Source organism: Artemia sp. Qi Xiang Cuo, chromosome 13 (assembly GCF_049724085.1).
Source record: "Artemia sp. Qi Xiang Cuo chromosome 13, ASM4972408v1, whole genome shotgun sequence".
NCBI lineage: Eukaryota > Metazoa > Arthropoda > Branchiopoda > Anostraca > Artemiidae > Artemia > Artemia sp. Qi Xiang Cuo.
Window position 1 is genome coordinate 4,681,482 of NC_142806.1, and position 22,639 is coordinate 4,704,120.

A 22,639-nucleotide genomic window follows, 5' to 3' on the forward strand; every position below is an offset into this window, starting at 1 on the left:
CGACTTAACAGTTACATGTAGACAGGGCGAAGAGAATCTTAAATAAAGATAAAAAACTTTGAAAATAATATGTCAAATCGATTTGGTATGTCCAATACCCGGCCTAATATGTTTATTATATACCCGGCCTAATATACAATATACAATACCCGGCCTAATATCTCTCGTAGATGATACTTGTTCTTGGAATATGTTTTGGTTAAATTAACGGATAGCTATAAAGCCCCCCATCGGTGCAAAAATAACGCAAATTCAAGCTACGACAATTTGTCATTTTTTTTAAATCCCAGTCCTATGTTTTAATTACGAAAAAATTGCAACGCAGCAAAATTTTTGCCTCCTGGACCCATCTTGTATGGGATTCATACCTGAAAACGGTGATTTTCTAAGATTTTTTTTTCTCTGTTTGTTCCGAAATTATGACGTTTTAAGAACAGTACCACATTTTTGATCAGTATTGCTACGTTAATCCATGAAAATACATAAGCAAAAATAATAAATTAAATTTGAAATTGCTTTTCGTCTGTAAGAACTCAAACAATAATAGTATGTTTATCCCCTAAAATAACCTACACTTTTTAAACTGTTCCTGTTTTTAGCTTATTTTTGCTGATTTTCTCATATTTTTTAAACTTGGTGCCCGATACTACCATAAACGGCATAAATGGATATGAAGGTCTTTTTCATTAATTATTCCTTATTTTTAAAAATAAATATGGTAAGATAAATTTTAAAGATAAATTATTAAAGATAATTCAAACAATCAGTTTTAATTTTCACAATCCTCGGTACTTTAAAGAAAACAAGTAAAGCTTATAAAGACAAACTTTGAAGCCAATTTTGGCTGAATCGATTCGTGACGCCCTAAAATGTGTTTCAGTTCTCAGGGGCGTGAAACTTACAGGACTTGTAGATAGGGCTATGTGGATCTCAATGAAAAACAGCCTTTGAAGCTGAAGCTTGGTTCAACTGATATGTGGCACCTAAAACCGGACAAAAAAAAACAAAAAACGATTTGATTAAACTTTACAGGGTATATCGACAGGGACAAGAGGGGCCCAGTAAAGATAAACCTATTAGAAAAAACAAGGGGACAAAGGGACCTCAATAAAAATAAAAGTATTGAAAAAAATCTTGCTGTATTGATTCGCGGTGCTCAAAATGGTTTTAGGCGTTTACCCCCCGAAAAATACCCCCTGGAGAATACCCTCCCGCAGAAAATACTCTCTTTTTGGCATGCCAAATGACTGGCTTGAAATTTACTGGGCATATATGCACTGGGCAAAACAACCTCTAAGGTGAGAAAATATTCTGAAAACAATTAGGGTTGTATCGATTCGTGATGTTCCAAAATGTGCCAAACATTGTGTTCTCCGATTTTCTTTTTGTGGGATGAGAGGGGTGCGAGTCCTGGTGTCGCTGGGTATTTGGTTTGGAACGGTGGTCAGTCACATGCCTCTGTAAGCTCAGCCAGAGTCGACCCAGCTCTAAATGGGAACCTGGACAAATCTGGGGAAGGTAAATAAGAAGCGTATGCGAAAGTGCAGGATGGCTGACCCCTAACTCTCCATTGCACTTCCTGGATGAAGGGCCATGAAACGGAGATCAGTACCACCGGTAGGGACTGTAAAGTCTAATGCCGTATTCTTTACCATTTTTCCTATTGTAACTAGACCATGAGAATGTTCCTTAATGAGGACAACAAGAAGAAAAATTTGGTTGTATCGACTTGTACATTCGAAAAATTCTGTTTTTTTCCCTTTATCCGCTTGATAGTTCCTGGGTATGTGAAGATAAAAGAGGAAACAAAGGTGACTGCATTGATCCGTGACGTCCGATTTCTCCAAATTAATATAAAAAAAAACGAAATTTTTAGATGGAACTAAAGAGCGAAGTCAAAGCTTAAAACGAACAAAAGTTATTGTATCAACATTTATGCAACATATATTTACCGGTAAAATTGGTACCTTGGGATATTCTCGAATAAAAAAAGAAGATCTAGATAGGTCAGAAGTCTGAGAAAAATCGTTAAGAGGCATCATATATGGTATCATATAAGCATTTTCTCATGTGATGTCATGCATAGCATAAATAAGATTATTGAGTTTCCAGCGCAAGAGTTATTTATATAATATAATGTCTGCTGGAAGGCCCAAAAAACAAAATTTGCAGTTACTATAAATGATGATTCTTTGGAACCAATACCTGGACCATCAATTACGACAACACCAATGCGGACAGCTAAAGCAAAAGCCATTGCTAAATTCTCTGAAGTAATCAAAAATCCAAAAACGTATCAAAAATGAAAATGAGAGAGAAAATGGAAAGACACAGGCGGTTAGAAAATATGCGAAAACGACAATTAGAACGTGTTAAAAATAAAAATGAAGGGCAAAGACACAGGCGGCTAAAAGACATACGACACCAAACAAGTGAGGGAGTCGAAAATAAAAATTAAGAGCAGCGAGTCAATGAAAATCAGCCTGTATAGTGAGAATTAAAACGTGTCAAAATTGAAAATGATGGCGATGACGATTGGGTTTGGGATTTCGACTTGGACATAGTCGTCAATGCCTACCATACCTTTGTTGCAATAGGTTCGGCTATATGTATTTCATAATGACGAAAGATAAGCCGAGGCAAACAAGTTAAAAATGATAGCGATGATGATTGGGTTTTGGATTTTGATATGGATATGGATAAGGTCATCAATACCTACCATAACTTTGAAAATCAAAAATATGAACTGGATAAATCGTTGGAAGAAAAAGAAGTTTTTGTCCCACCAGCCGAACAATTAAAAGAAACAAAGATTCGGCGGCATATCTTTCATAATGAGGAAAGACAAGCCGAGGCAAAAGTTAAAGGTCCAATAAAAAAAAAAAAAAGGTGTAATTTTATAAAGGCAACACTTCTAATTTAAGTTCAATTTGACGTCATGACATCAAGAAAAGGCTCAAAATGGCAGCGTTTAGAAGAAAAGCGACAGTAAGAATCTATATATACAAGTCTCCAGCGTGCCCCATACCTTTGTTTAAAAAAAAAAAAAAAAAGGTTCAGCGATACGTATTTCACAATTACGAAAGGTAAGCAGTGGTGTAACCAACCAAACAAATTGAAAGTGATAGCGATGATGATTGGGTTTGGGATTATGACCTGGATAAGGTCATCAATGCCTACCATACCTTTGTTTCAAAACAAGGTTCGGCAATATGTATTTCATAATGACGAAAGATAAGCCGAGGTGTAACGAAGCAAACAAATTAAAAATGATAGCGATGATGATTGGGTTTTGGATTTTGATATGGATAAGGTTATCAATGCCTACAATACCTTTGGAAATAAAACAAATATGAACTGGATAAATCGTTGGAAGAAAAAGAAGTTTTTGTCCCACCACCCGAACAATTAAAAGAAATAAAGATTTGGCGGCATATCTTTCATAATGAGAAAAGACAAGCCGAGGCAAAAGTTAAAGGTCCAATAAAAAAAAGGTGTAATCTTACAAAGGCAACACTTCTAATTTAAGTTCAATTTGACGTCATGACATCAATAAAAGACTCAAAATGTCAGCGTTTAGAAGACAAGCGACAGTGAAAATCTATATATAGAAGCCTGCAGCGTGCCCCATACCTTAGTTAAAAAAAAAGGTTCGGCGATACGTATTTCACAATAACGTAAGATAAGCAGTGGTGTAACCAACCAAACAAATTGAAAGTGATAGCGAGGATGATTGGGTTTGGGATTTTGACATGGCTAAGGTCATCAATGCCTACCATACCTTTGTTAAAACAAGGTTCGGCAATATGTATTTCATAATGACGAAAGATAAGCCGAGGTGTAACGAAGCAAACAAATTAAAAATGATAGCCATGATGATTGGGTTTTGGATTTTGACATGGATTAGGTCATCAATACCTACCATACCTTTGAAAATCAAAAATGTGGACTGGACAAATCGTTGGAAGAAAAAGATGTTTTTGTCCCACCACCTGAACAATTAAAAGAAACAAAAGGTTATGCGATACATTTTTCATAATGACAAAAGACAAGCCGAGGCGAAAGATAAAGGTCCAATAAAAAAATATGTAAAAAACCACTTCTAATTTATCCAATAATAAACCACTTCTAATTTAAGGTCCATTTTTGACGTCATGACATGAAGAAAAGGTTCAAATTGTCTGCGTTTATAAGACAAGTGACAGTAAGAATCTATATATAGAAGCCTGCCGCGTGCCAAGTGCCAGTGCCTGGCGGCGAAGTATAAAATATGATATTTTAAAAATATAATATATAATGTATATATTTTATTCCGTATTTTTTTCGAGAAGGATGGTCATGAATCTTTTCTTTCTTGTTTTTCTCATGGGGTGGTTTCTCATGGAGTGGTTTCTCGTAGGGTTGGTTTTCTCATATCCAACGAATTTTGTATTTCATTTTCATCTTTTGCAATTCTTATTTAAAAAAGAATAATCGAAACTTGTCGCTAACCGGTAAATCAAGATCTTTAAGCTCTGAAAATTACGTAACTTACTACTAAGACTACCATATGAATGTTAAATTAACCTGCTTTACAAGAAATAACGATAAGGTAGCTTCTGTAAAATCCTTTTTGTTCTGTCAACTGTCGCCGCCACGTCTTTAGGCAAAATTGTATTCTATGTTTAGAATTTTTCAGTCTTGTCAGCTTAAATTAAACGGTTATATAACAGGGAATTTTCTAGTACCTGGAGAAAAGAAATATTTGGGTAGGATAAGTGTAATAGATGGTACATAAGCATGCCCCAAATGTGAGGAAACTGGCGAGGATCTGCTTGACTTTCTGGCCCTTTGCCGCGAATTACAGAATTTACGGAAAAAATTTTCTTTAGTAATGTGAGATCATATGAAAGGTTTGTTTCAGATGGAAAGTGGCGGTTAAAGCGATTTTATTCTGTGCGGAAAGGGAGGGGTAATGGAAACCCCATAACTGCTTCATGTTATTCGGTTCATCTCTTTTATATTGAAAATTTATCGCTTGCCTCTTTTCAATCATGACACTCACCCATTTATTCATTTTAGATCTGTGACGTTGAAAAACTGCTTCAATATTAACAAGAAGTATGACTCGAAGAATAGGAATATTCTTGCCCTTTACACCAAAGACGAGTGTTTTGCACTTTGCACAGACACAGAAGCGGATTTGAACTCTTGGCTCAAGGACTTGCTTCAGCACCAGCATGGAGACTCTGTCGGTGATGGCGACGAGCCAAAACCGAACTTTGGTAGGTTCAAAGAATGTATATATATATATATATTTTTCAAACTGATCCTATCTTGGAGTATGGGAGGGGGGGACTCTCCTGGACAGTTTTTCCTATGAAAATGATTGAGCGGTAATAAATTAATTAGTTAAAATGTCGGAAGAGGGATTGCACACTTTCAAAAATCGTGGACAACAGGAGGTGAGGTGTACTACGCCTGGCGCGAAGTGCGCCATGTGGGATGCGAAGAGGGGTGGTATGGCGGATGTTTGTAACGCGTCGTAGAGGATTTAGTGCTCCAAAATGTACACGAGGTGATAAAGAGTGTTTAGCTCCTCGCCATTAACTATTGAAGCCCGAACCTGGAAGACTTATTTTTACTTATTTTATTACTTTTACTTCACTTAAAATCTCACTTATTTGTTTAATTTCTATTGAAATCATATTTACATAAAAACTGATTTAAACAACTTGAGTAACTCCCCTGTTGTGAAGCCACTAACTAAACAACTCCCCTCTACTATCTGCGGAGCTATGTCGGCAAGAAATCTGTTATATGAAATTTTTTAAGTGGGGAGTTATGGGGGGGGGGAGAGTTAGATTGTAGGCAGGTTTTATTACTTTTGAGGTTAGGGTTTGATATTGAGTTTTGCCGTTTCTTTATATTTCAGTAAAATATTTCCTTACATTGTTTTCCTTTTTATGTTGTTTAGACTATTATTTTCTTATAAGTTAAGATTTTTGTAATTCTTTTTAACTGCTGCGTTAGTTTGATTTATATCAGAATTTCGCTACTATTCTTCCATTTATAGTTCAAGGATTATATGTGCGTCATTCTAACTGTAATATTTAATTCATTCACGTTTTGATTGTTTGAATAACTCGAATCTGCTATAAGAAACCGTGTGATCGGGTAGCCGACAAGATCTGTCTCAACTTTGGTGACAGATTGAGTCAAATACAAGTCGCTACACTATAATGTGAGGAGGGGGGGGGGGGGCTCAGGCATCTCATAGCAAAAATTTCGGTCAAAATTTAAACAAAACCAAATTGCTTGTGGGGATGTGCAGAAAGTGTTCTTTTCCCGAGGGATTGTTCTCTTTCAAAATTCGCTTACACCAGATGGTGCATACCACGCATGATGGAACGAGTAGGGTTCAGAGATGTACACCAAATGGCATAGGGTGGACAGCTTCTTGTTTTTTTTCTGGTGCTTACTAAGAGATTCGTATGTCATTGAAGTAAATTCTCGAGGTAAATACTTTAAATCCTCACACTCAAAACCACTGTTTATATATATATATATATATATATATATATATATATATATATATATATATATATATATATATATATATATATATATATATATATATATATATATATATATATGTAAATCTTATATCTATATCACTGTATATAAATAATATAGCAGTAATATCACGGGTCAGTGGTTTTGGCACTACATCCTCGGTCTGTGTACAATGTTGAAGCCAAGTTTCGCGTTCAAGAGAAATCTGACTTGTCTACCCGTGAAAAAATCTAATGTCGCTTATGTTTATAGTTGTTTAAATGTTCTCCGGAGCACTTGCGTCTCGATCCGGGTTTGTATAATGATTGAGATAGGGAATGATCGTACTGTATTATATCTATATATAGTGATTTATATTCTGTGCTCAAAACAGAGTGTCAATTTCAAGACGTTAAACGCAAAGAAGACAAAATTTAAATTCTTAAAGGTGATTACATTAATAAAAATAATAAATCAGAAAATCAACATTGAAGCTTTTGTTGGAAAGTATTATAAAAATTACCGAAGGGGACAAAATGTCTATTAAACTGAACTTTAAACATTTATTATTACTATGAAAAACAAGGTCATCGTTTTTTGAAAATTTCTGCCAAGAAAAACATCCTTGTACCATACTCGTGGATAAAATCAAAATAACGCTTGACTACAGCGCCAATAATGTAACCTGTGCGTAATCTGATGAGTTGAGCTATGTTTAACTTTCAAGCGTAATTTCTATGATTGACCAATCAGATTAAAGTGTGGAAGTGATGACAAACTTGAGAGCCATGGCTAATTGGAGAAAAGCCAAGACGAATAGTCTCAGCGAGGGGGGGGTGGATCCAGGATTTGTTTAGGGGGGGGCAAAATAGGTTGATCCGATAAAAAAAATGTGGGGGGGGGGCAAAATAGGTTGATCTGATAAGCTTGCGTTAGGAGCAAGTTCAATTAACGCAAACTTGAGTTAATTAAGTAAATTGCACTACTTTAGACTACGCTAGGGGGGCCGTCGCCCCCCTGGATCCGCCACTGGCGAGGGGCAAAGCTGGTATAACCCTTTTTCAAAATTGTATAAAAATGATGTCATTTCACTTGTTGATAAGTAGTCTATCATCCATCCTAGGGCAGAACTAAGGTAGATAGGTATGGAGTATGGGTAATTCAAATGAGCTTTGCCTTACTGGGAAAGCCCACTGGAGTTGCAATGGGGATGACCGAGATTTTTGGGTTGACTCATGACGGACAATGCCCACTGGACTTGTATGCAAAACGGGGGGCTGAAGTCGCCTGGACTCAAAGGTGAACAGTTACAGGACTCACAGGCATTTTTTAAAATTAGTAAATATGTAAGATTGGAATAGTACTTGTTTGGCTTTGTATGATGAATGTGACAAAAGATACAAAAACCTGTCTCTTCCAACTTTACCCCCCCCCCCCCAGGATTTTGACGAAATTACGCCACTGTCTTAAACATGATGAAAGCGCATCATGTTTGATGGTCTGAAAAGGGCTAAAATTTGCGCCAAAAACGGCTGTCATATTTGGAAAAAGGCATCGAGTGGCATGTTCACTTTATTTGTAGGCCATTTATGGGAATTATTCAAATATTTATTAAGTTGTTACCATTTCAATTTTCCGCTTTTGTTATGTGACGTTAAAATCAAGGAAAAACACATCACTCATTAGCTATTTCATCTTAGCTATTTTATCAACAGGTGTGATTGCAGCGTTGCTCGGGTGTGGCAGGAAATTCTTCCATGATATTTAACATGACAGATAAGCAATGAAATTCGAATATAATAACACAAAACCTATTTTTTTTTGTTATTATTTTTATTAAGATTTGTTATTGTTATGTGTTATTATTGTTTGATTTGTAAGATTTTATTATTGTTTGATTTTGTAAGAATTTGTAAGACTGTTATTATTGTCTGATGTGTAAGATTTGTGTTATTATTTTATGATTTTTATTATATTTATTAACACAAAACTTATTTTTATTAAGAGGGAGTTATTCTAATTCATTCCTCACTTGCTACATTGAATACACTCTACTATTTCCCCAAAGGCTCTTTGGCCTGTAAAGAAGGTCTTCTGAGAAGACTTTCTCAGAAGAAAAAAAAAAACAGAAAGAAGAGAAAAATGTTATAGAACACTAAAATTCAGTATGTTAGATGGATTAAATAAATTAAATATTGAGTAAACTCCAATAAATCCTGCATAAAAAAATAACTTCTAAGAAGCCTAAAACATTTTAACAATTTTTTCGAGCAATCTAAAACACTGGCACCTTCCAGCAGAAAATCGAAAATTATAAAAGTAATTGGACATGGTCAAGAGACGTTATTTGACACTTTAGGTCTATCTGAGATCTCTTACCACTAAGCTCAAAATGTTAAATTGGTGAGTCTAATTCGGTTTCTTATATTTTATATTTCTGTTCTAGGGGTACTTTTTTGCAGAGGTGCTTTTTTTCAAAATGCATTTTATCCCTTTTTCTCACTCGCTGAAGCAGTAGGGATATCAAGCTTTTGATGTACAATATTTATTGTCGTATTTGATGATGCCTAAAGAAATCTTTTGCCAACAACTTGTCCCTAAAAACTGTAAAAAAACAACAACAAAAAACAAAATGCATGTTTCAGAGCTTAATTTGAGTTTTATTTGTTTAAATTTAGATTGCAATTAATTTTATAAGTTATTTCGGATCCTTCTTGAAATTTTCCGGAAATTATCCTAGAAATTTTCTGATTATTTTGATTCTTTCCTTAAGATTTTCTGCTGATTCTTTTGTTGTTGAGCTCTATCTCTTAATTTTTAATTTATGTCTTGAATAATGTAAGTAAATACGTTTATTGTTTCCTTCAGCCAAAGTGGCTATTTTTGTTCATCCCAACACAAATTAAAAAAAAAAACTACATATATCTTTATTTTATTACTGTCACCTTTAAAGGTCATATCGAACACTTACACACTTTTGAGATAATTGTCAAACATTCTTGGCTAACCTGCTCTCAAAGGGAGGATCAGCATGACCAGGGTGTCAATTCTTAAAAAAAAATTGGGGGGTGAGGACAAAATGAATTTTTCAAAATCAGCGACAGGTTTATCGTTTTTTCAGTGAAAATACTTAAAAAAGGCTTTGTCGATGAAAGTAAACCATTTTTCACAGTGAAGGCCCCCCCCCCCTGCCGTTCGCGCCACTGAGCAGGGTAATGTAAACTAGAGATCAAAGTCTGATTGAACCCTGTCACTCCTTCATTTGAAATTAGCTCAGAAAACGGGTTTTGACAATGATCTGAGAGTTGTGAAAAATATTAAATATGAGCTTAATTGACTGAGCCTGTAATTAACTTTTTGATTTTGTTAGGTAACACTAGATGACTCTTTTTTTTCTTAGAGACAATCTTGAGTAGGCTTTCTTATAAGTATCTGAAACTTTTAAACCATTTGGCTAGTAGAAGTTGGTGGAGTAAAACCCGGCGGATGGCCAGTGACAATGTAAACCCGATAGGCGTACTAACTCTCTAAGCGAAAGAATCTAGAGGGGCCGCCAATTATTATCAGAAATAAAATATTTGATAAGAGAGATAGCGTCCCTATTTGTGTTTATTTAAGTCACTGCCCATTTTCTTTGAGTTAGCCATCAAACAGAGTCTACGTGTTTATGCTAATATACTGGTTTATCAAGCTGAAATTCTTTGAAAATTGGCGCTAAACTTTCGAAGGAAAAAAAGGTAATATTACCACTTGCGCAACCCATTTTAAATTACCCTCTTATAAAGCAAAAAAACATAAGTGTTATTCCTAGATGTTGGAATGTTGGAATTCGACTTTAAATGCACATTTACCTATTTGACAGTCTCGATTATATATATATATATATATATATATATATATATATATATATATATATATATATATATATATATATATATATATATATATATATATATATATATATATATATATATATATATATCTGGGGATTTTTTTCTAAATTCTTACCATTTCTTCTTCTCTTTATTATTATTATTTTCAAAATGTTAAAAACTGTTTCACACTAAAAGGAAATTTTATTCCTCAAAACTAGCAGAATGTTTCGGAGGATATACCCCCTCCCCCCGCCTGCCCTCATTTCCCATAAGCTTGTTGTGGAAATTGAAAATTAAATGTTGAGGGAAAAAAAGAGTTAAACATGCATATTTTCCTGTTTTCGACCCCCTCGCTCCATAAAAACGACAAAATGGAACATTTAGACCAGAAGCTGATTAGTTCACTTTTATAACGTGAAAACGTGTTTAACTGCTTTATTTTTAAAACGTTAAAACGGCAAAATGGAACATTTAGACCAGAAGCTGATTAGTTCAGTTTTATAACGTAAAAACGTTGGTAACGTTTATATTTTATGCTATTAGGGATATTTCCCTGTAAGTGAGGATATTTCTTTCAAGTTGGTGATGACATAAAAAAATTGAAAAAAAATAATAAAAAATAGTTGGCGTTAGAACGTTGAAGATGATTAAGTCCATGCAAAAATTTGTTGAAACTTTGAAATGTATTTTTCTTATTCAAAAATATGAGCAAATACCCTAAATATTTTCTTGAGCAAATACATTAAAATCAAAACGAGAAATTGAGTGGGTTTCGAAATTGCTCTTTTAGCTTTAGGGATAAATGTATTTTCTAAAGAAAGAGAAGAGAAAAATGTTTGAAATGTGAATCTTTTTGTCTTTTCTTTAAAATGTCACTAGACTCTAACAGATATTGTTTTTTTATTGTCATTCAGAGACAGACGCCGTCTCGTCGGAAACCATGGATAAAACTTTGAGGATGACACCAAAATTGTTGAACAACACAAATGAAAGAAAATGAAGGTGTAGGGATGAACGTGGTGCAATCACTGATTGTGATTCCTCCCCATTTGGATTAAAAGCTGTAGAGGGGAGATAAATTGCAGAATGTTTCTTTTGCTAAGGGCTCCGATTGTGAGTAATTTTTTAAGCAACGAGGCAATTTAGCGGCAGTTTCAGGGATATATAACCGAAATTTCTGTGATCTTCAAAAAAGGGGGCTCGGATGGGGCACGTGTGTCGGATTTGAGCTTATGGGAAGGATAGAGGGGGCATTCAAACATTAAGAATGAATTGTACTAAAATTAGTAAAAAAAGATGTATAAAACGGAAGGGGGGTCTAGTAATGGACTAAAGGAGAATAGAAATGGTAGCTTAGAATGTCCTGTTTATTCTTTCCTGGAAGAAATCTGCTTTGACAATATTGATGTACAGTGTCCATTTCAAATCTATCGAAACATTTTGGCATATATTGTCCATCCCCAGCAGATATGTATGTGCTGGATAAAAGAAGTACGTTTTCTTAAATACATTTGCATATTTAGTTTTTTTAAAATTCGTAATGACAATATTTGACATCAAAATTGCGGGGTATTCTAGCCATAGGCCGAAGTTGTAAATGTATATTGTAATGTATCATTATGTTGCATATGATAACATACTCTCAAATTGTGCCTTCTAGTGGGGGAGGGAGATTTCTCTGATAGTTGTAATTTTGAGGATAACACCTCCTTGTCATAATTACTGAATATAAATTAAGGTTTTTTAAATATAATATATGGTTTTAAAAAAAAATATTACAGCGTTGAAATAGACATTGGGCTATAAATAAAAATTGTCGAAATAAAATTTATGGTTTTAAAATTGAAATAAAATCTAAAAATTATAGAAGAGTGTGTTTAAAAAAGATATTATGTTGGAATAGACGTTGGGCAACTGGTCCAGTTGACGATTTTTTCCTTGATTTTTTCCTAAACGTAATACGGAAGATAAATTACAATTATTTCATATGATTTTTCGAAGGATGAGCTCAACGGATGCTTTAATGGGAATGAAGTTTTATAAATCAATTTTGAGAACTGAATTGCAGTAGAATCTAGTTGGGTACAACATTACTTAGTTACATGCAAAGGTGGATTAGCAGATTGTTTTGTTAAGGAGCATAACCTATTTCGCCTAGCAATGTACCACGTGGTAGCAATTTGGCTGACGTATTATACTCCAAAACTTCCTTCTCGCAAAAAAAGAACCAATTCAGAACTATACTCCTAGCCATAAACATGTGGGTTATTATTTTGTAAGTAGTCAACATATGATATATGTTAATTATTGCAGAAAAAAGCCACAGGGCTGTGGCGCCCATATAAATAACTGCATCTATTATCTGTCAGTAAAACTTGCAATGTCGGTAACCCCCAGCCAATCACTAAACTGAAAAAATAAAATAGGTACCTGAAGCAAGTATTTCTTCATTAGACAGGCGGGTCAGTTAGTAGATGTTCGATCCTTGACTGTTAAGAATTGGCGTTTTGCACGCAGTCAGTAGGTGGATAAAAAAAATTTTTTGGTAGTTTGGTAAGCAGCTTCCCGAGCGGTTTAAAGATGCGAAGAGGAGCGGTTTTCCAGAGCCAATCACGGACAGTCTAAGGACTTGGTCTAAGGACTAAGGAAGTCTAAGGACTTCGATGATAATATTACCGAAATTCTCCTTTTAGTGTCGTGTTGGCCAGATTATTAGAATAATATTATAACAATTATCATTATATAATATAATAATTATTATAATTTATGTCTTTTTGACTGAGATCTGTGAGCTCAAACATCTTAGCGCTTTGATTAACAAAAATATGAAAATCTTAGCAAAATCATGTAAGATCAGAGAAATAAGGTCTTACCACATTGATTAGCCATAAACGGGTAATTTTTTCATAGCTTGAATGGTCGAACTTATACTGCAGTTCGTTGTAACTGTAAGGCCTCAGTTATATATAAGATATCCTTTGATGTCAATAAACTAATAAGACCTAGGAAAAGAACTAACATTTGACGGATCTTTCTATATAATAATAAGAATATAATAAAAAGCCTTACTATTAAAGACTTTCTATATAATAAAAAGAAATTTATTGAAGACTGGCAGCGAAGCCTGTCGGGTGAAAAAAAAAAAGAAAGAAGAAGCACTGGTAGCCTATATTGTTTTGCATAGATTGGAAAAATTTTTGTTGTTCTTCGTCCAAAATACAAAATATAAAGTCATGTTGCCCCCCCCACCCCCAAAAGAAATGCTGAAAATTTCAGTTCGATTGATACACTTGTAGGTAAATAATTTTATTTGTGAAATGTATAACAGAAAGGGACTTCTAGTCTATCTATTCCAGCATTCAAACAGATTCAAATCTCATCCCTGTAAAACCTGGTTGGATTCTCCATGTGAAATTTTAAACCAGTCAAAAACATTGTTTTTTATTTATTTTTATTTTTTTAGTGGCAAGTTTACATTTACCTCTCGTACATCATTTTTTGTTCTTTGTGTTAGTATAGCTTTATTATTTATGGCTTTATTGAATATTATTTGTAAGTTATGGTGAAACTAAACACATCCTCCAAGCCAAACAATGGTATGCTGGTAAGTGATTATTTTTCCCTAGACGTCATTTATATGTATGACGTTAATTGAAAGAGTTTCATTTAAGACACAAATAACGTGCATAAAGATGCACTATATGCACTATGTAAATGCACTATGTACTATGTAATATAGGCACACTTTTTTCCTTGCATGGAGTGAATGATGAAAATTCTTGATTCTGTTTTCACTTTTTATCATCTTTTTTCGTATTATAATTTGTTTTACTTTTCTTTTTTTGTGTTTTTTTTTCTGTTTTTTTATGTATAATATTGTGTATTATATTTCTTATACTATTATATTTCCTATGTGTATTATATTTCTTAGTGTGTATTATGTTTCAGTGTAAATGCTATTTCCTATCTCTTATTTGAAGAGTTTTGATTGCATCTTCTTTTTTTTTGCAATCCCTTTAGTGTCATTGGTATATCGTTCTAATTTGCGTATTTTGCATCGTTTAGAGCATGTCTGGGAAGTGAATGTTACAAAAAAAGGGCTCGGGACAACCAAAAACATTTTAGGACTCTATCGACTCTGTCTTACTGAGAGAACTTTAAAGCTGATGCAGGCGACGTCAAGTGAGAAGTTGAACAATCAGGAATTTGCGGTAAATCCCTTTTTGACAATTTTGGTGAAAAACATGGTAGCTTTAAACCACCCCTTGGGTTGAAGTACCAAGGAAATCAAAACAAAAGCATTTTTTGTCCCCTGGTCCTATCTTAGGTCCTACCTTAATAACGCGATTCTCAAAGATTGTTTCTTTTGTTTGTTTCAAAACTTAAATTTGTAGTGCAGTAGCACATTTTCGTCAGTGTTGCCGCGTTAAACCGTGAAAATAAATAAGCCTAAGTAATTAGCTAAATTTTACAATACTTTTATTTTATAAGAATTAAAATTTTTAAATTGTTGACTCCCCAAAAATAACCGAACTTCAAAGAAAAGATAAACCTTCTTAGCTGTTTTATGCCATATGTTTTAGCTCATTTTTTTGATGATTTTTCATACACGCTTCTTTTTTTTTAATTTAGTGCCTGCTACTACCGCTGCATAAATGTTTATGGAGGTATTTTTCATCAAAGATTTAATTCTCGATTTTTCCTAATTTTTTAAGGTGGATACAAGGCTGTATCCAGGGGTGGGGGGCTAGGGGGTTTGCCCCTCCCCCCCCCCAATGTTTTTTTGACTCGTAAAAACGTAACAAAAATGCATATAAACACATTTTTGATGCATTTTAAAGTTTTTTGTGTACACAAACCCCACCCCCCGAGCAAAATTCTGGATACGGCTCTGGGTGTACATAGTTCTTTTAGTATTCATTTAACCAATGCCAACAATCAGAATATTCTCACTGTTCTTGGGACTCTAAGTATTGTTTGGTTATTACCTCCTCGATTTTCAGTTTTTGAATCCCTTCACTTTAATTACGCGAGCTGCCCAGAGACTAAATTGAGTTCCTCCGCTTTTAAAAATTTTTTGATATATTTTGTGAATTTTTGGAATTTTTATTTTTTAATATAATAAAATTTTTGATTTAATTTATATTTTTAATATATATGTTAATATAAAATTAATATATAACTTAAAATTTAATATATATTTTCTTAATATAAATGTAATGTAAAAAATATATTAATATAATTTTTAGAATTTGATATCAAATTTTGTATCTAGATTTTAGTGCCGCCACTTTCGATTTTAGTGTCAAAACACTTTGAATACCTTCAAAAACTTCCGGAAAATTTTTAGACGTCTGTTTGACTTGCTTCAATTTAAAGTATGCGTACACTCAGTCTCCATGCTCAGTTACACACGCAAAGACGGAAAAGTCGTGATGAGTGAAGTTTTTTTTCTTTTGCCAGTACATCTTTTTTAGTTTTTGAAGAGTAGTGCTTTGGTTTTCTAGAAGAGGAAAAAGAAACAATCGAATGTTTTTTTCCGCGTGGGGGTGGGGGCTGTAAATGCTCAAAAAAGTTTTCGTTTGCCAGAAAAGCGCAATATTGTTTCATATGTTTTCTTGCAATAGGTAGATTAAAATACTTTATTTAGTCATAAAAGCTGAATGATTATTCATTATTACCATTTTTTTAATGATAATTGTCTATTAAAAAAATATAGGTATTACATAAAATGCCATTTATCGAAAATGACAGCCATGTCTAGGATGGAAAAATTAGGATAAGGGAGAAAATAGATGGGGGAGAGAGGAACAAACTAAAGAAAAGAAAGTGAGGAGGAGTTTTTAAGCACAACGATGGGGTGGGAAAAATAGAGAGGATAAATGAAACCGGTATTGTCACTACCAGTAAAAAGAACAAAATGAAATGAAGCTAGATTCTGTTTTCACTTGATGAAAAACAGCAAGTGAGAACAGCATCTGCCTCCCATGCGTTACAAACTTAGAGTACCGAGAAAAGTTGAAAATGAAATCTGATATGTTTGAATTAGTTAAGTGGAAACTTATGCAACCATATATATCTATTAAATAAAAAAACAAGTTTTTTTTTTAACTGAAAGTAAGGAACGACCTTAAAACTCAAAACGAACAGAAATTATTCCGTATATGAAAGGGGCTGTCCCCTCCTCAACGCCAGACTCTTTACGCTAAAGTTTTTTTTATTGTTTAAAAAATAGACTTGTGAAAAAGTCAAACTTTAGCGTAAAGAGCGAGGCGTTGAGGAGGGGACATCCCCTTTCATATACTGCATAATTTCTGTTGCGTTTTAAGTTTTAACGTCGCTCCTTATTTTCAGTAAAAAAAATTGTTTTTTTATCTAATTTTTGAATGTTTTTGAATCAATGCAGATTTTGATTTTGGCTCATCATACATGAATAATCAAAACAAAATTTGAATATTAATTTTACTTTTATTTGGTTAAATGGATTTCTTGAAACTTGTTTATTTTATTTACTAACGTTTTTATTAGTAATAAATGTACGTAACTTACGAATTAACTTACGTAACGAACTTCTATATTTATATATTTTTAATACGTATATTAGAGGGTTCGCCCCCTAGCCAAACCTTGCTCTTTAAGCTAAAGTTCAAATTTTGTTCCAATTCTTTAACAATGACCCCTTAATCACAAAGGCCGTTAATTAGAATAAATAGCTCTTATGAAAGTACTAAAAAATCTTTGGCTTAAAGAGCGAGGTATTTACTAGGGGGTGAACCCAATCATATACGTAATATTTTCTGTTCGTTTTAAGTTTTGATGTTGCTTCTTACTTTCAGTTGAAAAAATTGTTTTTTTTTAAATTTAATTTCTGATATATTTTTTTTAAATAATGCTAGGAAATCCGGCGCCCTCTTCATAGCAATGTCCCTTCCCCCATGAAAACTTACTTCATGGAAAGATCCTCCCATATAGCCCCCGACCCCCCCCCCACTACCAGAAAAAATCCCCACTGAAAACGTCTGTATGATTCCCAATAACCAATACTACATGTTAACATTGGGTAAAGTTCATAAATTTCAGCCCTCCCCCAAGGGACATTGGGGGATTAAGTCATCCTGCAAGCTATTACTATAATATTGTCGAATATGCTTAATAAAATTGCTGTGTCAAAATTTTTACTAGATAATTCTGGGAAAAAAATGAGTGAAGAAAGAGAACTAGTTGACCTTCATTTTTTTGGTCACTTCAATTGAGACATAGAACTTTGAATTTATATTTCATTAGCCCTCCCCAAATATTTTAGGATTAATGGATCAACACGATCACCCCTGAAAAAAAAAAAAAAAAAAAAAAAAAAAAAAAAAAAAAAAAAACGTATCCGTGATCTTTCTTCTGGCAAAAATGGAAAATTCCATATTTTTGCAGATAGAAACTTGAAACCTCTACAATAGAGTTCTCTGATACGCTGAATATGATGGTGTGATTTTCATTAAGGTTCTATAACTTTTAGGGGGTCTTTCCCTCTTTTTTCTAAAATGAGCCAAATTGTCTCAGGCTTTTGATGGGTAGAACTAAACTTCATGAAACTTATATATTTGAAATCAGCGTTAAATTCTAATTCTTTTGATGTATCTACTGGTATGAAAATTCCGTTTTCTAGAGTTCTGGTTACCATTGAGCCGGGTCGCTCCTTACTTACAGTTCGTTACCGCGAACTGTTTGATAAAAACTTAGGAAAAATCAGAATTCATTTTTTTTTATGAATGAGACCTCCGTATGCAGTTTGCTGTTTAAACGTGGGTGAAAATCTGCAAAAATAAGCTAAAAATAAATCGCTTCAAATAAATTAATTTAACTTGTTAGTTTTGCTTCTTTATTTCACAGCTCAACGTAGCAAAGCTGATGCAAATATGGTGCTACCCCAACAATTCCATATTTTTTAATCAATCACAAGAAAATCTTTGGAAATCATGGTTTTCAGGCAAGAATAGACCGAGGATGGGTCCGGGGGGAGGGGCTAAATATGTTTTTTATGTTTTTGGTACTTTTATGTTTGCAGTCGTCAAGGCCGATTCGGCCGAATCTTGGATTTTTGTTGGGAGGGGGGGGGGCACAAAAACTACTACAAAATGCATCAAAAATTTGTTTATATGCATCAAAAATTTGTTAATATGCATTTTTGTTAATTTTTTACGAGTCAGACATAAGTTTTGGGAGGGGGGGATGGGGTGCGAACCTGACCACACCTGGGTGCCATTGCCTTGACAGTCGTTCTTTTCAAAGTCGTCACCAAGTGGATGTATGTAAAAACGATCAGAATTAATAATTTTGTCATAAATGGGACTTTATGACAAATGGGAAAAATTTCTCCAGTATCCCTATTGAGAGCTACCTTTTGGTGAATGTGCTTTTTTATTTCAACTGCCTCCCTGAAAACTTGCGTGAGACCTTTATAGGGGGCAACGATGGAGGCCTCGTCAAACAAAATGAAATGGTGTGGACTCTCGTACACATGTTGCGCCAAGGCGGAATCAAAAACCTCAGGCCTTTGGCGTAACCCCATTGCCTCATTACCTCATCCACAAAGTTATATTGTGCAATCGAATAGAGTCTCCGATAACAATCAAACTGGAAAGCGATCAGTCTTTAAAAGTGCTTTACGCAAAATGAAATTCTGAATTGCCATTTAGACTTGTGATTTTTATTCAGTTACCCTTTCACCGTTACTAGGAAAGGGTCGTCCAAGTTTAGTTTGGTGTTTTTATTTTAAGGTTTGGTTTTTATATTTTTATCAGTTTTATTCTGCACTGAGGACGGTCAAGCGGAGGTCTTGACCGAAATATTTGCGTAATTTTTCAATTTTTTCACTGGCTGTTAATGGTCCTCGTTTTCTTCCTTTCTTCGCGATTTTTGTTTTTATCTCGTCTTCTCTCTCTTCCTCAATTTCTTTCTCTTGTTCTCTCCCCTGCTCAATCTGTTGTATATATTCAGCCAGTTTTAGCCCTTCCTAAAATTCTTTTGCGTTTAGCTCAATCAAATCAGACGCTGTGGCAATGCAGGAAGTTACTTCTTCATGGAAGTTGGGAGGTCTGCAAAAACTGGAGCAGGGGAGCTGTGGATGCTTTCCGAAGATGCTCTAATTGCTCAGAATATACATGAAGCCATACTGGGGTAAGAAATACGAAATCTTGTTTTCGAATTGATGTCTTCGATATTTTTTGTTATTTTTATATGCACATGATGGCCGTAGGGTCAAGCATTCCTCCAACATCGACTGGAAGATCTGTATCCCTTCCTCTTTTTTAGTTGAAAGAAAATACAAAACAAGTCTTTCTTCATTTTTTCGCCTCCTAATTACTTCCCCTCCTCCAAGTGCCAGAATACTCCTGCTGTTACTAGGACCTCATTGCCACACTAATTCACCCGCTTCAGCAGAGTTACGTGCATCCCTATTAAAAGAACTAATAAATAGTTCTTCCTAGGCGATTTGTGGCGCATTGGGCATCAATAGATCTTTCGTGAGAATTTAGTTAACCAACTTGTCCCCTTCCCTGTCGGTCCTGCAGCAGCTGGGATCGAAACCCGGGTCCCGCATTGCCAAACAGAGATCAATCCAATGCGCTACAACAGGTCAAGACGCTGTAAGGGATTGCAAAATATTGCAAATATTGATGTTACAACCAGTCTGCATATATCCACTATAGTCAGTAATGAATGATTGCAGTTTGGTACTTGCTTACTGTACGCACTACTTAACACTGCTTAAGTACTGTCCATTAATACCCAATTCTAATGAAACATACCTAAGTATGGTTAAAATATAAAACTTAAGAAACGTATTTAAGATATGTATATGCACATTGGGGGGAGGGGGGGGTAAAGTATAGCGAGTCTACCTGCCTGATGTCTTAGGTACAATTATTCTGCATATTATGTAGTAAGAACTGTTTTCTAACTTCACACTGTCCAAACACTTTACCCCCGCTCCCCCTAATGTTCAAATATATAGCCCAAATTATATATTTTCCATCTATTATGTCATTTCTCTTTGTCTTGTCTCACGCTAAGCTGAAAGAAACTAACGAAAAAACCCGGTTCTATAATTTGTCAATGAATGAACAACTTGAGTGGTAGGGCGTTTATCATACAAGTACCTGCAGTTTTTGCCATCCATTAGGGGCCAAAAAAAAGTAGGTCGTCCCCTAATGAGGGGAGGGGGGAGAAGCCATAAATAATTTAAAGCAAATGAGAACTTCGTGGGAGAAAGCAATGGTTGAACCTTTAAATAGTTTGGGGTGGAGGAGAAGCGTGCGCAGCTGTGTTGGTCGCAAGTGACGTGGTTCTGCAGTAAGTTGTTAGTAGCAGTAGTGTAAATATTGAAAAATACCAATCTCGCTCTCTGAATATCAGATGTCTTGAAGTAAATCCATGAAGGGAATAAATGCAAGACATGTGGTAAATTAGAGACGAATAAAACTTAGCAAGTCCGCGCATGTCAAAACCACTTGAAACATATCCTGTACGGATGTTATTCGCAATCTGATTACAGATGAATAGACTCGTGCCTCTAAAGCATAAGTAATACCCAGGTACAGAAATATGTTCTGATTATCAATCTTAGCTGTTCGAATTTTCTGTTTCTAATGCATTTTTCTTCTATTCTGTTCTATTTAATTTCCTCTCTAAATGGTAAAGGTAAAGAACATGTCATTGGACTACACAGTCCCGTACCGGCGGTGCTGATCTCCGTTTCTTGGCCTTTCAGCTAGAAGTTGTAATGGTGGTTGGGGGCCAGCCATCCTGTGATTTCGCATATCCTGACTGCTTATCTTCCCCAGATTTCTCAAGGTGCCCATTTAAAGCTGGGTAGACTTTGTCTGAGCTTAAAGAGTCATGCCACTGACCCCGTTCCAAATTTGCTCTCTAGTACTAGTTTTATAAGCAATGCTTTATTTTCCTTGTTTTTGTTAATATTTTAACTAATTTTCATCTAATATTTCTTTGACACGGCTCCATGAGCGTATAAATCCCAGTAATGGGGAAAATTTGAAGTGAGAAAAATGTTTTGTATCTAGAAATTGCCAGTTTTCGTTTTTGGACATCTGTAAATTCTGTAGATTTATTGTAATAATTTATTTGGACACACCATTGTTTTTCCTTTTCCTTGACAAATTAGTCTGTTAGACAAAGGGAAAAGTATAGACTAAAATAAAAAAAATCCCCTATATCTTTAGCGCGTGATAACGCTGTTTTCAAGCAAATCCAAGGGTTACCTTTACTCGGAAAATTTAATGTCTGAAAATGTGAGTTAGTTTAGTCACTGCAATTCTTCTCAACCTTGAACGTTTCCATGAAATCTTTCTTGGAGAGACCTCTTTCTGGGAATCTGTCAACTTTTCTATGGTTCCAGAAATGTCTCATAGAAGCCCCCTCTTGTCTGGGGATCTTTTCAACTTTTCTATAAAGATTTGTTCATAGAAAACGAAAGGTCATATTCACCTTTAAAATATATTCCAAACCAAGGGGCCATATGCTTCTAAATAGAACGAGGGAGGGGTCTGCGAGGTATCCCCTTGGAAACAAGAAGTCACTTGCAGTTTTTCGCCATTCATTAGGGGCAAAATAAAAGCAGGTCGGCCCCTAATGGGGAGGGGGAGGAGAAGCGTATAAAGGATTTAAAGAAAATGGGACTTCATGGGAGAAAGCAATGATTGAAGCTTTGAATAATTTGGGGCGGATGAGAAGCGTGCGCAGCTGTGTTGGTCGCAAGTGACGTGGTTCTGCAGTGAGTTGTTAGTAGTAGTAGTGTCGATAATGCAAAATGCCAATCTCGCTCTCTGCTTATCAGATGTCCTCAACTAAACCCAGAAAAGGGAATAAATGCAAAATATGTGGTAAATTACAGACTAATGCAACTTAGCAAATCCGCGCATTTCAAAATCACTTCAAACATAAGTGCCAAAAGAATACTTCAAACAATAGTGTCCTTCAAACATAAAAAAAAAATGCCAATAGAAGAAATACTTCGATTTCAGTTCTGGTAAAAATAAAACTTCTGATAGTACTTGTTCCCCTTCGCCCTGAAGGGAAAATTCCCCTTTGTTCCCCTTCACCCTCCAAGCGTACTAAAAATCAAAAATAATGTTCTTTTTTTTGTCGCTGATAAATTGAAAATTGTTAGACTACAAACGAAAGCAAGGGTTGGTTTAGACTTTTCATAATTATTCAAA

General features: G+C 34.7%; 1 protein-coding gene across 1 annotated transcript in view; it reads left to right on the forward strand.

Moving 5' to 3' along the window:
* Window positions 1-22,639, forward strand: part of LOC148944863 (uncharacterized) — a 156,738-nt gene that overhangs the window by 82,844 nt on the left and 51,255 nt on the right. Inside the window, exons 4-6 of the mRNA XM_089099635.1 lie at window positions 5,062-5,264; window positions 14,475-14,620; window positions 19,438-19,580. Coding sequence (XP_088955761.1) covers window positions 5,062-5,264; window positions 14,475-14,620; window positions 19,438-19,580 — 492 coding nt within the window. The remainder of the gene's footprint in view (window positions 1-5,061; window positions 5,265-14,474; window positions 14,621-19,437; window positions 19,581-22,639) is intronic.